This window comes from Schistocerca nitens, chromosome 6 (assembly GCF_023898315.1).
Source record: "Schistocerca nitens isolate TAMUIC-IGC-003100 chromosome 6, iqSchNite1.1, whole genome shotgun sequence".
Lineage (NCBI taxonomy): Eukaryota > Metazoa > Arthropoda > Insecta > Orthoptera > Acrididae > Schistocerca > Schistocerca nitens.
In genome coordinates, this window is record NC_064619.1 from 658,260,057 (window position 1) to 658,276,118 (window position 16,062).

At 44.9% G+C, this 16,062-nt stretch overlaps 1 protein-coding gene across 4 annotated transcripts in view; it reads left to right on the forward strand.

The window, feature by feature from the left end:
• The window catches only part of LOC126263720 (venom dipeptidyl peptidase 4-like), a 358,865-nt gene that overhangs the window by 16,969 nt on the left and 325,834 nt on the right, over window positions 1–16,062 (forward strand). For all 4 annotated transcript variants that reach the window (XM_049960872.1, XM_049960874.1, XM_049960871.1 and 1 more), the window contains exon 3: window positions 8,647–8,732. In XM_049960872.1, the coding sequence (XP_049816829.1) occupies window positions 8,647–8,732 (86 nt within the window). The remainder of the gene's footprint in view (window positions 1–8,646; window positions 8,733–16,062) is intronic.

Genomic DNA, 16,062 nt, shown 5'->3' on the forward strand with positions numbered 1-16,062 from the left:
TTGTAAGTTCCTATGGGAGCAAACTGCTGAGGTCATCGGTCCCTAGGCTTGCACACTACATAATCTAACTTAAACTAATTTAACGCTAAGAACAACACACACACCCGTGCCTGAGGGAGGACTCGAATCTCCGATGGGACAAGCCGCGCGAATCGTGGTAAGGCGTCTGAGATCGAGCGGCTACCCCGCGCAACTTCATTCACCAACAATCCTTGCTTCCAGATCGCGGCCCTACTCCAAACGCAGTCTTTTTTGTTGCACCCTTAACCCTACACAGGCGACCGCGATTTACTAGTCTACCTGCTGTTAGTCTCCGACCAGTAGTGCAGGGTCACGCAGAATGTTGTAGGGAGCCCATTACCTGTTTACGTGTGGCAGGTGCAGTTGTGAAGGCCTTACGATGTGCTAGTGGCACAGTATGCCGAACCTCCACTGTGGTGGTCAGATGCGGCTGACAGGAACCTTGACAGTGGGTATTTCTGCCCTCACGTTCCCGTGATGTCAGAACGTCGGGCCACTATCACATCTGACTGCCTCATCAGTCTCGCTACAGTACGTTTCGATCAGCCGGATAAATGGAGTCTCACAGTGAGGGCCTTTCAAACGGCGTCAGGTACTGATAACACTGACTCACACGACTAAGTGGCATCTCCACCTCCTTCACGGTGACCACTCGACATCTGATGCTGTGCATGCCCTTGCCCACCAGGCCTGGAAAAAAGCGGTAATCACGAACAACACTAATGCACTCCCATGACTGTACTACTTGTCATGGAGAATTGCTACTCTAATCATTAACATATCTGCCAATGATGTGATTGTTTACGAAGCTACACTGCCAGCCGACAATGTCTTCTCTGTACTTCACTTTTCTTTTTCAGGCAGTGTAGTTCGATTTAGAAGAATCATAGCTCACTCTGAATCTACGTCACATTAATTAGAGCCAAGAGGAAATACGTTATATCTTAACGTAGGCCTATATCCTTGCTGCATACAACGAAAGAACCTGGCAGGAGAATAACAGTTCGTGTTGTTAACCACCATAGCCATTTTTGGCTGTCTTGTCCTTCAAATGTAGCACACTCCTTGGATACGATAAGTAACATCACTAACAAGCGTGGTATCATTCCACACGTATTTCCGGAGGCTTTCTGAGGCTGTTAATAAGTGTATCACTCCGTTTGAGATGTTTACCAGCTTCGGTATCTCAACTGATGCGAGAGTTAAGAATATGAATCAAGCAACAGTACCTCGCGTCCATCTGCATACTACGATTTGTCGAAAACTTTGTATTTACACAGAAAAAAAAATGGTTCAAATGACTCTGAGCACTATGCGACTTAACTTCTGAGGTCATCAGTTGCCTAGAACTTAGAATGAATTAAACCTAACTAACCTAGGGACATCACACACATCCATGTCCAATGCAGGATTCGAACCTGAGACCGTAGCGGTCGCGCGGTTCCAGACTGAAGCGCCTAGAACCGCTCGGCCACATCGGCCGGCCTGCTACAATGGAAAGTTATCAAGATTAAATGAGTGTGAAGGTGTTGTCATACTCGGCGCACGAGCGATGGGACACAGCATCTTCGAGGTAGCGATTAAGTGGGAATTTTTCCGTACGACCATTTCACGATTGTACCGTGAATATCAAATCTCCGACATCGCTGCGGCCGGAAAAATATCCTGGGAAGAAAGGGACCAACGACGACTGAAGCGAATCTTTCAAACCTTCCGCAAATTGCTGCAGATTTCAATGCTGGGGCATCAACAAGTGTCAGAGTGCGAACCATTCAACGAAACATCATCATCATGGGCTTTCGGAGCCGAAGGACCACTCGTGTACCCTTGATGACTGCACGACACAAAGCTTTATGCTTCGCCTGGGCCCGTCAACACCGACATTGAACTGTTGATGAGTGGAAACATATTGCCTGGTCAGACGAATGTGGTTTCAAATTGTATCGAGCGGATGGACGTGTGCGGTTGTGGAGACAGCCCCATGAATTCCACGGATCCTGCCTGTCAGCAGGAGACTGTTCAAGCTGGTGGAGGCTCTGTAACGGATTCGGGCTTGTGGAGTGATCTAGATACGATTCTGACACACGACGCGTATGTAAGCATCCTGTCTGATCATCTGCACCCATTCATGTCCATTGTGCATTCCGACGGACTTAGACAATTCCAGCAGGAGAATGCGACGCCCCACACGTCCAGAATTGCTACAGAATGGTTCCAGGGACACTGTTCGGAGTTTAAACACTTCCGCTGGCCACCAGACTCCCCAGACATGAACGTTATTTCGCATATCTGGGACACGTTGCAATGTGCTGTTCAGAAGAGATCTCCACCTCTTCCTACTCTTACGGATTTATGGACAGCCCTGCAGGATTCATGGTGTCAGTTCCCTCCAGCACAACTTCAGACAGTAGTGGAGTCCATGCCACGTCGTGTTGCGGCACTTCTGCTCAGGGGGCCCTACACGACAATAGCCAGATGTACTAGCTCCTTTGGCTCTTCAGTTTATATTTACCACCGTTGAAAAAACAAAAGAGGTGTTACGTCTGATGCGATTCACACTCTAGATAAAGCAAACGGTAAAATAAAGCTTTGCCAGTAAAATGGCTCTCGTTAAACAGTGAAACCTAAGTGGGTTCAAAATGGTTCAAATGGCTCCGAGCACTATGGGACTTAACTTCTGAGGTCATCAGTCCCCTAGAACTTAGAGCTACTTAAACCTAACTAACCTAAGGACATCAAACACATCCATGCCTGAGGCAGGATTCGAACCTGCGGCCGTAGCGGTCGCGCGGTTCCAGACTGTAGAGCCAAGAACAGCTCGAGCACTCCGGAACCTAAGTGGGTTACAGGTACATGCGTACGAACTGTATTCTCAGGAAACCACTTTTAAATATCATGATGCCCTATTTCTACTCGGCCATAACCTCCACCACAATGAAACACACAGTTGGGAGAGAGCAAAATGGGGAATTGCCACATCACTACACATCTTGTTCTCCTCCTTACCTCATGCTTGCTTGTATTCACGGTTAGTATCCCCATATCGTACAAGCTAACTATACAAGGGGCGTTCAGTAAGTAACGCAACACATTGTTTTTTTTTTAGAGCAGGTTGGTTTTGTTCAGATTTCCACTATACCATATTATTCGCCACACTTTTGGCTGAAAAACTATTTTTCAATATAATATTCGTTCAATGCGACTGCTTTACGCTAGCTTGCTGAGAGGGCTTGCATGGTGTCACTCTACTGGTCACTGCTAGTGCGTCAATAACCTGCTCATCACCCACGAACCGCTTCCCACGAAGTGCATCCTTTATTGGGCCGACAGACGGAAGAAGGAAAGTGTGAGATCCGGGCGGTAGATTGGATGAGGAAGAACGGTCGAGTGAGGTATCGAGTGTGCAGATTTGTCTGTGGTCTTGCGTTGTCATGCTGAAGTACGTTTACTCTTTTGTGGTGACGAACATGCTGAAATCATTTCTCCAATTTTCTGAAAGTAGCACTTCAGAGTCGATCGTTGGTCCATGAGTGAAGACACCAAACAGAATAAGGCCTTCAGAATCTCATAGGACCGACACCTTGACTTTACCAGCTGAGTGTGCGGCTTTGAACTTTTTCTGCGGAGGAGAGGTGTCGTGATGCCAGTACATGGCTTGCCATTTCATTTCCGGTTCAAAGAGATCAACCCATTTTTCATCGCCTGTCACGATCAGCCTGATAACGCACAAGAAGTTGCGTTCTGATAGTCTTTCATTGCCCTTCTGTTAGGTGGCGAGTAACACGCCTCTGATTACCCCAAATGGTGGATGAGTTTGTCGGAACTACCAACAGAGATGTCCAGCTGAGCAACGAGGTGTTTAATTGTGACCTGGCGATCGTCTAAATGAGAGTGTCCACACGTTCCAACATTGCAAGATTAGTTGGTTGGCTGATTCGGGGGAGGTGACGACCAGCCAGGTCATCAGTCTCTTCGGATGATGGAAGGATGGGGAAGAAGGTCAGCTGTGCCCTTTCGAAGAAATCATCCTGGCGTTTGTCTGTAGTGATTTAGGGTAATCACAGAAAACCTAAATCAGGATGGGCGGATGCGGGTTTGAACCGTCGTCCTCAAGAATGCGAGTCCAGTGTGCTAACCATGGCGCCACCTTACTCGGTACATTGGAAGAGTCACAGCTGTGTTCGCGGTCGGTCGACACAGGGGAGACCTGACAGGTTTGGACACCTTGTTGCAATTAAGGCAGACGCATCGCCCAACGACTCATTAGTGATTTTGTTCATTACCAGGTCTCCGTAGATATTCTGCAAGCGCCTGTGAATATCTGCGATGCTCTGGTTTTCCACCAAAAGAAACTCAATGACAGCTTTCTGCTTGGAACGCACCTCAGTTATAGACGCTATTTTGAAGGCTACGTACAGCGCCGCCACCTCTCGGAACCTTACGAAACAACTGAGGTCGAAGCAGAAGTATTCCACCTTGTCGCACAACAAATTCCGCACTTTTTCAACTGAAATATGCCGAGAAAAAAGTGTATTGCATTACTTATTGAACACCCCTCGTTTTATTCACTCTTCCATCATGCAGCAATTAAAGTTTTTTTCTACAGCGTTATGTTCAGGAAGAAATGTGGTCGACATTTACTATTCAGGGAGAAATGTGGTCGACATTCAAGTGTTTATACAGGGTGTCCACCATAAAACCGGTATTCTCCATTCCTGACGATCCCCATTTTGATTAATCCCTCTTCCCTCCCGTCCCTTGAAGCTCTGATACCTGTGTTCCAGTTACACTCCCATCACCGCACACGACATCAGACTTGCCCTCCACTCCAAACGCAACACCGCCCCTGGTCACGATGGTGTCACCTACCGCCACCTCAGGGGATCTCCCTGCCCCCCCCCCCCCCCCGTCCTTCTTAGCTGGCCTTGCTACCCTGCACAACGTCCTCCTCTCTGCTGGCTTTTACCCTGACCTGTGGAAGACTTCCCATGTTCTGCTGTTCCCTAAACCCAAGAAACCCCCCTCTGACACCTCTTCCTATCGTCCCATCTGCCTCATCTCCGTGTTCAGTAAGATATTTGAGTACATCCTCTCCCACCATAATCATCGCCACCTTAACCAGCACCACCTCCTTCCCCTTATCCAGTGTGGCTTCTCAGCCGACGACCAGCTCCTAAACCTTACCAGTCTTCTTTCCCTCCATCTTAACTCCCCTTGCTCCCCTATCTTTTCTTCCTTTGGACTCCAGAACGCCTACGGCCGTGTCTGGCATCCAAGGCTTCTCTTCAAACTCCAGATCTATGCTCTCCATATCAACTTCGTCCAATTCGTTGCCTCCTTCCTCTCCCGTCATCCCCCTATGTCACTATCCACAATTCCAACTCTATCCCTCCACCAGCGTGCCCCTAGGCTCCGTCCTTTCCCCTCTCTATCTCCTGTACACCTCCCCCACCTGTTCATCTCCTCCAATTTGCTAATGACACCGCCTTCCTGGCCCTTTATCCTACCCTTCAACAGTCCCAATGTACCCTCCAAACCCACCTTGACCAGTTCACCACTTGATGCAACCAGTGGTTCCTTTGTATCAACCCCTCCAAGACCCAGGCAATCATCATAGGCCGCACCACCCACTCCTTGTATCTCCATGATTCCTATCTAACAATTTATGGTCGTCCTATCCTCCCCCACTCCTTCCCTAAGATACCTTGGTCTCACCCTTGACCGCCACCTCAACTGGACTCCTCATGATCCAACACAAGGCCTACAACAGATTCTTCCTCCTGAACCTCCTGTCCAGCTGGACATGGGGATTGCATCCTTCCACCATCCTTCACACCTACAAATCCTTGATCTGCCCCATCCTTTGTTATGCCAGCGTCACTTGGATTTATGACCCTCCCAGATTCTATAAAGCCCTACAAATCGTAGAACGCCATGCACTCCACCTCATCTTCCATATCTGCCTTCCATCCCCCATGTGCATCCTCTATGACCTCATCCTCTTCTCCCACCTTCTTCTTTTCCTTGAAAATATCTGCTCCCTGTATGTCGTCCACCAACTCAATATCCCCTACACCTAGGTGTCTGCCTTCTTCTCCACCCCCAGCACATTGCTGCGCCTGTACTGTTGTGTCCCACCCTCTCTCCATCTCCACACTCTCCACCTCCATTCCCAATGCAACTTCCAGCATCTACCCTTACCAGATGATGAACTTCATCCTGACCTACCCCTCATACCAACTGTAACCCCACCTTCCTCCCCCCTACTTCTCAGGGCTCTCCTTCCCTTCCTCTGACCGGTTTTCCCCCTCCTACACCCCAGGATGAGTTTACTGTGCTCTCCTGGTCACCAAACTCCCAGGATCAAAATCCAATCGAGAATCCAAGGGATCACCTCGTCTGGCTGCTTGCACTGTGGATCCTCAACATAGAAACTTAGCGCAACTGGCCACAGCACTGGAGTCGGCACGGCTCCACATCCCTGTCAGTACCTTCCAGAACCTCTCTGACTCTCTTATTGGACGTCTCACTGTGTCCACACTGCAAAAGGCGATTATTCAGGTGTTTGACAAGTTATCACATTTATATGACTGGAGAGTACAGATCAAGAGTCAGAACCTAGCTATACATATCCTCAGTATGTACCCATTTTAAGAGGTCTTTATGCATTTTATGTGATGCTGAGCTCTGCCACCACATACTTGTCAAGTTGAGCTGTAGATAGCCTCACATCTTAGTTATATTACATCTTGTCAACGTGAGACAGAACACTCTCCCCAGCAACAGCTCGTTTTGTCCGTATTTCAACCATGTCTAGACGGTCAATACTACGGTTCGATCGTGTCCGCATTGTTACTTTGTGCCAGGAAGGGCTATCAACAAGGGAAGTGTCCAGTCGTCTCGGAGTGAACCCAAGCGATGTTGTTCGCACATGGAGGAGATACAGAGAGACTGGAACTGTCGATGACATGCCTCGCTCAGGTCGACCAAGTGCTACTGCTGCAGTGGACGACCGCTACCTACGAATTACGGCTCGGAGGAACCCTGACAGCAACGCCACCATGTTGAATTATGCTTTTCATGCAGCCACAGGACGTCGTGTTACAAATCAAACTGTGCGCAGTAGACTGCATGATGCGCTACTTCATTCCCGACGTCCATGTCGAGGTCGATCTTTGCAACCACGACACCATGCAGCGCGGTACAGATGGGTCCAAGAACATGTCGAATGGACCGCTCAGGATTGGCAGCAAGTTCTCTTCATCGATAAGTGTCGCATATGCAGACAATCGTCGGAGACGTGTTAGGAGCCAACGCTGTCAGGATGAACGCCTTAGACACATTGGCCAGCGAGTGCAGCAAGGTGGAGGTTCCCTGCTGTTTTATGGTGCCTTTATGTGGGGCCGACGTACGCCCCTAGTGGTCATGGAAGGCGCCGTAACGGCTGTACAATGCGTGAATGCCATCCTCCGACCGATAGTGCATATTGGCGAGGCATTCGTCTTCATGGACAACAATTCGTGCCTCCATCATGCACATATTGTGAATGACTTCCTTCAGGATAACGACAATACTCGACTAGAGTGGCCAGCATGTTCTCCAGACATGAACCCTACGGAACATGCCTGAGATATCTTTTATTATAGGTTATCTGTCTTGAGCTTACTACAATGTAATTAAAAAGAATTACACCAGACACGTTCCGCTTTTCTTTATAAAGAATCTTCTGTGGCATTGGTGTTTCTTTATGTAGTCTGCACCTTCCCTTCTTGCTAGCAGTGGCTGGTCTCGACGGGCTTCATTTCCCATCTGCAGTTTTTGGCATTTTGCGTTATTTCCTGCGCTGCACTATTTATAATTGACTTTCTTAACTGTCTTTCATTCATTACCGTTACAATGTTTATGCCTATTCGTTTGTCTTTCGGAAAACAAATGAATAGGCATAAACATTGTAACAGTAATGAATGAAAGACAGTTAAGAAAGTCAATTATAAATAGTGCAGCGCAGGAAATATCGAAAAATGCCAAATTTATGTCTAGGCCTATATTTTGTTTGCAAATGAAATAGTAATCCTTAGCTCCTCGCCATTGTAAATGAGTTTTCACTCAATTTGGTTCATGAAAAAATTCTATATTTTCTTTATTTCACATTGCATTCTGAGTAAGTCTTTTCGGAAAACCTTAAAGATACGTAAAAGGTTGGAGATTGGATACCTTGTGGTGCTGTCAGCATCGATACGTTTGTTGCTATGTTATCGAGGCAACCACACAACTTTAGGTATTGATAGCGATGCCAAATATTGTAAAATAAAATTGCATCACATAAAACAAATAAAATCAAGTGTTCTTTCCTATCGCAAGTTTCATTATTAACACTCTCACTCTCGTAGTCGCTTTTTAAGAATAATATAAATATTTGCATCTCTTGCAAAGAAAACTAAAGATCAACAGCAGACTAACTGCGAGATTAGAGCTTTTGGTTTTGTTTTCAACGACCAAGTCTATGGGAACACGTTAGTGGCAAATTGGTAAATGTGACATGAGCGAAACATTGTGAAAGGAAACGTCTCCTTCTAACCGGCCAAACACGTGCACAATTAATTACCGGATTGTCGTCTGTTGCAGGTCCAGTGGCCCTCGTCGAACACGAAGGACAGCTATTTTCTATGGATTTCGAAGCCGATACAAATAAAGTGTTGGTGCCGAAGGAGGCAAGTATTAGAAGAGACGTTCCTCGTAGAAAGGAAGGTTGTGTAATGTGATGCTAGAAGTAGAGCTCTGTGCATGCAAAGCAAGTGTTTATATCTGCAAAAAAATGTTAAGGTTTTATAGTTTTTAGGTAATTACACTGTCGTTGTGAAGCCGACCCACCTCTAACTTTATTAAGTAAAGTAGTCACACACTGTGCAACATTATGAAAGTGGAAAATCATGCTAAGTGCGGTATATGAAGTGGGAGGCAATTTTTAACAGATTTTAAGTGTGACGTTAGATGAATGGTGACTGTGTCCTTCTTCCTCTGAAATACCGCGTGGTTCGTAAGAATACCTAATATTATACGTAGAAGCTTTTTATGTATATATAAATATCAGTCTGATATTATGAAGTAACCATGTAAACTGAGGAAAGATGTTTTAATAGCAGCGTGGAATGCTATACCAACAATAATTGAGGCAGAAACAAACATATCCTATACAATGAGTTATTCATTGCTGCATCCTCCACTATTACTTGTTTATCTGTAGACGAATTATTGGCTCAGGTTCGTGGATTCATGGGATCAGTAACAACAAACACTAAAGTTTGAGATGCAGAAGCTTTCAGTCATGAGCTACATAGGTTCTAAGCGAGAAGTAAAACTTTTTTAAAAAAGAGAACCTGGAAACTATGTTGAACAACACAGTTTCAAACTTCCTGGCAGATTAAAACTGTGTGCCCGACCGAGACTCGAACTCGAGTTCGAGTCTCGGCCCGGCACACAGTTTTAATCTGCCAGGAAGTTTCATATCAGCGCACACTCCGCTGCAGAGTGAAAATCTCATTCTGGAAACACAGTTTCAGTTATAAAAGGAAACAGCCGAAACGTAGTGACAAAAGATACCTAATTTTCATCTAAGAAATGTCTCTAGATTCACTGAGCTCAAGAGATGGAAGTGACTGACTCTGTGCAGAGTCGATATCGTACGTCCTCGAAACAAATATATTTCAATAAACTTTATTTTCGCCACTAATGTGTAACTGATTTCCATCTTCCTAATCTATGAGGATAGAGAGTATCGTATTAGGAAAGTCGACTTTCAAATAAAACAGTGTACGAGGTGTGACAATAAAGTAATGAGACTGATTTTTTGTGCAAGATGTGGCAATCCTGCAGGCTTGCGTAGGCGCAATATCTTTGACCTTGGTCTATAAGCTGCTTCTAGTCCAAGCGGCGCATCGATGCAACTGCTCAGTCGTGAGTTGTGCTGTAATAAGTTAACTCTTGTTTGTGTCTCGGAAATGGAACCGCATAATATATGGCAACAGTATCCATTTCTTTTTGAGTTAAATTGGGTGAAAACGCGACGACAACTTACATCAAGCTTCAGAAGGCTTTTGGAGAGGAGGTTATGTCAAGAGTTCAAGTTTTTCGTTGGAAAAAAATGTTTAGTGAAGGCAGAACGAATATTGAAGATGAAGACCGCAGTGGACGACCATCAACCTCACAGACGGATGTCAAATTGGCCAGGGTGAACTCGTACGGTCTGATCGAAGATTATCCATGAAAATGATTGCAATCGAGAAACGGTTCATCTAATAATAACTGAAGATCTTGGTATGAGAAAGATTTGTGCAAACATGGTCCCGAAAAATCTCTCACCACTGCTCTGTCAGTACAGCAATTTTTAACCTCAAAACAAATTTCAGTACTACCACAGCCACCTTATTCACCAGATATCGCTCTGTGCGACTTTTTTCTATTTCCAAGAGTCAAAACGGCGCTCAAGGGACACCATTTTCAAACAAGATGTCCAAAAAGCTGTGATGAGGGTCAAGGAGCATATTACAGAAGATGAGTTCCAGAGATGTTACCATCAATGGCAGAAGCGCTGGAAAAAGTGTGTGCAATCAGAAGGGAACTACTTTGAAGGAGACAACACTAAACTTGACTAAAACGGTAAGCAACACTTTTTTTCACATCAGTCTCATTTTTTTGCACATCAGACTTTACTGTCGCACCTTGTATGCGCTCAGGTGTGATACTCGTAGGCTTGAATTAATATCGACATCTGCCTGAAATAGTAGGGCCATATGAAATGGGTCCTGCAAACTGCGCTCAACTGACTGACGAGGACATATTTATAATTTTGTATTGTGTATGTCAGAAAGATCTGTACCAGATGACCTTACCGACAGTCAAATCACTCCCCGTACGGTCACGTGAATTTAATTACGGGTAACAAGTTTGTTTGCTTGGCCATCCTCTGCAGCAAGCAAAGAAATACTAGTCTTGTAAATAAAATCGCCTTTTCTTGCTGGAACTTAATTTATTTTTCCCTGACGCGTTTCACCTTTTTCTTGCTCTAAGGCGCAATCAATGGGCTCTATAACGATACTTTTTGTCATTTTTAGATTATCGAACAGTTCACGTCGCAAATTTTTATGTAAATAAGTAATTACTTACGGTTTGCTGTGTTCTGAGTTTCCTCTCATCTGGTATGGAGATCGCACTATTTCCGACAAATGAAGTAGCAGTGCGACCTCCAGACCAGATGAGAGGAATTACTCGTGCTGCGCAACGAATAACTTAATGAAACAAATTTATTAAACATGAGCGGTCCTAGCATATGTGGAACTTGGGTGCTGTATCTCACAAGATGATAGAAATAGGGGGGGGGGGGCATCAAACTACTCAGTGAGACAATGGTCACTGTAAACCCTATTTATTACAGTTTGCGGTAGACTTCAAGTAAAACACGACTGCACAAAAACAGAAAACTGTTACGTGGGCGAGTATTAACATAGGTTGTAACTGAATTACAATGTTAGGACATTGGCAAAGATCAGATAATGAATCTGAGTGGAAAACATTGATGTCAACACAATATTTCTGGAAACAATTAAGTTCGCGGAAGTTCAAAATGGTTCAAATGGCTCTGAGCACTATGGGACTTAACATCTGTGGTCATCAGTCCCCTAGAACTTAGAACTACTTAAACCTAACTAACCTAAGGACATCACACACATCCATGCCCGAGGCAGGATTCGAACCTGCGACCGTAGCAGTCGCGCGGTTCCGGACTGAACGCCTAGAGCCGCTCGGCCACTTCGGCCGGCTCGCGGAAGTCACACAGTGATTACCGAATGTTAATCGGGGACGAAAGAAAGAATTACAGACAGAATCAAGCGTGCACCCACCATCTTGATTGAGCACATGTTGAGCTCAGGATTACTGATAAATGAACATGAATTAAAAGTCCGCAGCTCGTGGTCGTGCGGTAGTGTTATCGCTTCCCACGCCCGGGTTCCCGGGTTCGATTCCCGGCAGGGTCAGGAATTTTCTCTGCCTCGTGATGACTGGGTGTTGTGTGATGTCCTTAGGTTAGTTAGGTTTAAGTAGTTCTAAGTTCTAGGGGACTGATGACCGTAGCTGTTAAGTCCCATAGTGCTCAGAGCCATTTGAGCCATGAATTAAAATGTGAAGGACCAACTGTCAGTCTGAAATCCTCGCGTACATTGTATGACTCGCTTTACGAACACTCCAGTTACTCACCATACTTGGCATTGCCCTTGCCCACGAGTGGTGGCTTTAATAAATGAAAAATTGTGAGTCATATTGTCTGCACCAAAGGCTGCTCTCCCTCAGAGCCTGGAACCAAAGTCTCTCTCTCTCGGTAGAAGTGTTCCCTTTAGAGTCTCGGATGGCAGTGATTTCTACAGAGCGCCTCCTGCAATAAGGAGAATGTTTACTATATCCTATGAGGATGATCCTTCTGTATGATTTTGATCAACAATAACCGTGACTCTTTTGAGTCAAATCAATTCTTGGTTGACGTAGTGACAAGCCATGGAGGAATGAGGCTGCAAAAAATAGCAGTGCCCTGCGGCGGGGTGTCTACCCCCACCCTCACTATGTGTGCAACGGAAGTGAGTGCAATCTTGCCAACCGTAGCGAAATTCCGCTACGCGTATTGGAGTTTTTTTGGCCTTCGTGGCGTAGCGGCGCAATTCAGAAATTGTTAAAAATGTAGCGGAATTCAACTTTCTTTGGCGAAATGTTAAACCCTCGTAAATTTTCACTGCCAAGTACAAAACATGTAACATATGCACGGGACTGCAGATACCGAACAGTCTTTCTCCATGATGACAGACATTAAAACTAAAAGACTTATTAAGCTACTCACAGGAACGTTAAGTGACTTGTTGAAAGTATGATTAGACATCCAAAACAAGAACCGTTATTGATCATTATTATATTTCGTACACAATTACGGAGAAACATTTCAGTAAGATTGAAAAACGTATCAATTATTATCTGAGAACTGAATGTGATCAAAATATTGCTGCGTCAACAAATTCATACATTTCACTGTGATTTTAATAAACATTGAAACGTATCACACACACAATGCTAAAAAAATTTTGTAAATTAACTCCTTACGCCTTAGCCAGTTCAGATTCCACATAAAGAGGAAAATTACCTGTCGCATCAAACTACAATTACTATATTAATAGCAACTATTTGAATGAAGCACGATATTCAGGTCCATCATTGTACACTGTCGTCCTAGCTGTAGCTGATCGTTAAATGCCCCAGCTGGGAAGATTTTTGTTTATAGCTTAAATTATTTATTTAGCCTATATAACGTCAGGAATTCTGTAGACGATATCAAAAATTACATGAACACTTGCAGTTATGCGAAAACAGTTAAAACTACTCTACAAAATATTTGGAATGAAAGTGAGTTCTCAGTCCTTTTCGGGCAGGCAAAGCAGATGAGCTCAGTTGCATAACTGTTCCAAGAACGACTGGAAGGCAAACCCAGTGCAGCAAAGTACCAGGAAAAACTGCTGAAATATATTATCGTCGAAATGTATTTTACCCCTTTATTGAACATGTGATCACAGAACCTGATGCTCGTTTTAAACCACATGAAGAAAAAATCGAAGGAATTCAGATGCTTCTGCCTGAGAAAACCAATAATGACTCCAGAACAAAAGAAAATCTTAAGAAGATAGCGCAAATATTTCTTGGTGAGAATGTAGGCACAACAATTCTGAGTGAATACGAGATATGGCACAATCACTGGAAATCTGTAGAGGAAAAACCTGTCACTGCAATAGAAGTTATTGATCAGTGTGATGAACTGTTTTTCCCTTCGATAAAAAAAGCTTTTTATCATATTTGCCACACTCCCAGTGTCAACGGCGATCCCTGAAAGATGTTTCTCGATTATGAAGAGGCTAAAAACTTACATAAGGAATAAAATGGGAGGTGAAAAACTTACTGGTCTTGCTCTAATGAGTGTTCATCGTGATCTGGCGGTGCAACTAGATTGTGAAGAAATTATTAGTACGTTAGCAGCAAGACGTAAAAGGCTAAATATAATACTTTGAAGTAATTAATGTTTATTTTTAAATTAACTTACGACCTGAAGTTACAGCAAAATGCCAAAGTGCCACAATTTAAATACAAAGACTAATATAATAATATTATTGCTTAATATAAATAATTAATAATGATATTCAAAAATATATAATTACCTCCAATGTTAGCTTACAATTAGTTGCTTTTTCACAAATAAATACCTCAACAGCTACAATACATATGTCTTATTTAAAGACGCATGGATCAATTAGTGTTTCTCTACAGTTTTACCCACATCTAATATGAATGCTAACGTATTTGTGGGTTTCTTAATTTCTGCTTGATTGACTCTATTAGCGTTAACAGCAAAACCTTTCTTATGTGGTGGGCGAAGACAGGTTTACCTTCCTAAATGATAGTGTTGGACCGCCCCCCCCCCCCACCCCCATGCAAAAGCTGTAGGTACGTTCCTGGGCTTCCTTCATGGCGCAAGGCACTGTGGTACCGCACTTGCCATTGTTGTTAGCTCTTGATACGCCTCCCTAGTGCCAGCGGACTCTCCACTGTCAAACACAGTACACAATAACTTACCGTCATTTAGGCCGTCAACACAGATGGCACCTCTTTGGCCTCTACGACAGCATTTAGCCCGCACAAAGTACGCTGGTCCCAATTTCTACCTGTCTTCTTCCCCTGTTGTAGAGACGATGTCTATACTTTCACTAATGGCTAAACACTGATTCGCCCTCCCCTGTTTCTGCTGGGCTCTGCTTTACATGCAGTCAATAGGGTTCCCAACTACACATTTCAACAAACCTCCAGAATAAGAAACAACAGTGGCTGCTGCTGCATAAGAGCACAAGAGCTCTTGAACACCCCAATTTTTGACACCTTGTGGATTTTTTTTGTTATTTTTCTATGAATGACGTTAAACTTAATGCAGATGCAGTAATCTGAAAAACACGGTACTGAATTGACCCCACTATGCTACATCGCTACTCCTTTAGACTTCGTGAAACTTGACATCAGGGCCGTGATCACATCGTCAGCTGTGCACGCTTTAAGGAGCTTTTGCGCATGCGCAACTGGCGTGACGTAATTGCCTGACATTTCAAATACATACGGATTTGACAAACAACGTGCATGGTTCAGTCCTTGCACAGCTAGCCTTTACCACTCAACTACTAATCAAAATATCCACGGGTGTACTGCCGGTCTACAGTGTCCAACGGGCACAATATTTCGGCGATCATACAAGTCGCCATCATCAGGTGAATTGACGGACTGAGCTCCTGTGAACGTGCCGGCACGGAGATCCGTACACTATGGCTGCTCAGGTGGAACTGGGTTCGGTCGCGGCGGCGGCAGATTTAAATACCCTCCGCCCGCGGCGCGCTCACTCCGCCGTCCGCGCCCCGCGCCACGGTCGCGCGGTGGAACAGATTGCGACGGCGTCTGAGATGACGTCGGTGTGATGGCTCCGTCCACCGTGGTCGTCACAACTATACATTTGCTCGATTTACTCTTGATTAACCCAATCGCTGGTTCCCAAGCCTTGCTAAGATTATAGCCACAGTCACGATTTATGAGGTCGTCATTGGTGCGAATTTCGATGGCCTCTCTAACAACGCTGTCCCAGTATCTCGACGTCTGTACCAGAATCCTCGTGCGTTCATACTCCATAGCGTGATTTTCCGACAAACAATGTTCAGCGACCGCCGACTTGCTCGGATACATGTCGAGTATGCCTCTGGTGTTCACGGCATCGATCCTCGACGGTACGCATCGTCTGACCAATATACGACTTGCCACATTGACACGGAATCTGGTACACGCCGGCCTTCCTCAAACCGAGGTCATCTTTGGCGCTCCCCACCAGTGCACGAGTTTTATTCGGAGGACAAAACACCGTTCCGACTCGGTGTTTCTTCAAAATGCGGGCGATCTTTCCCGAGAGTGCGCCTGTATATGAGA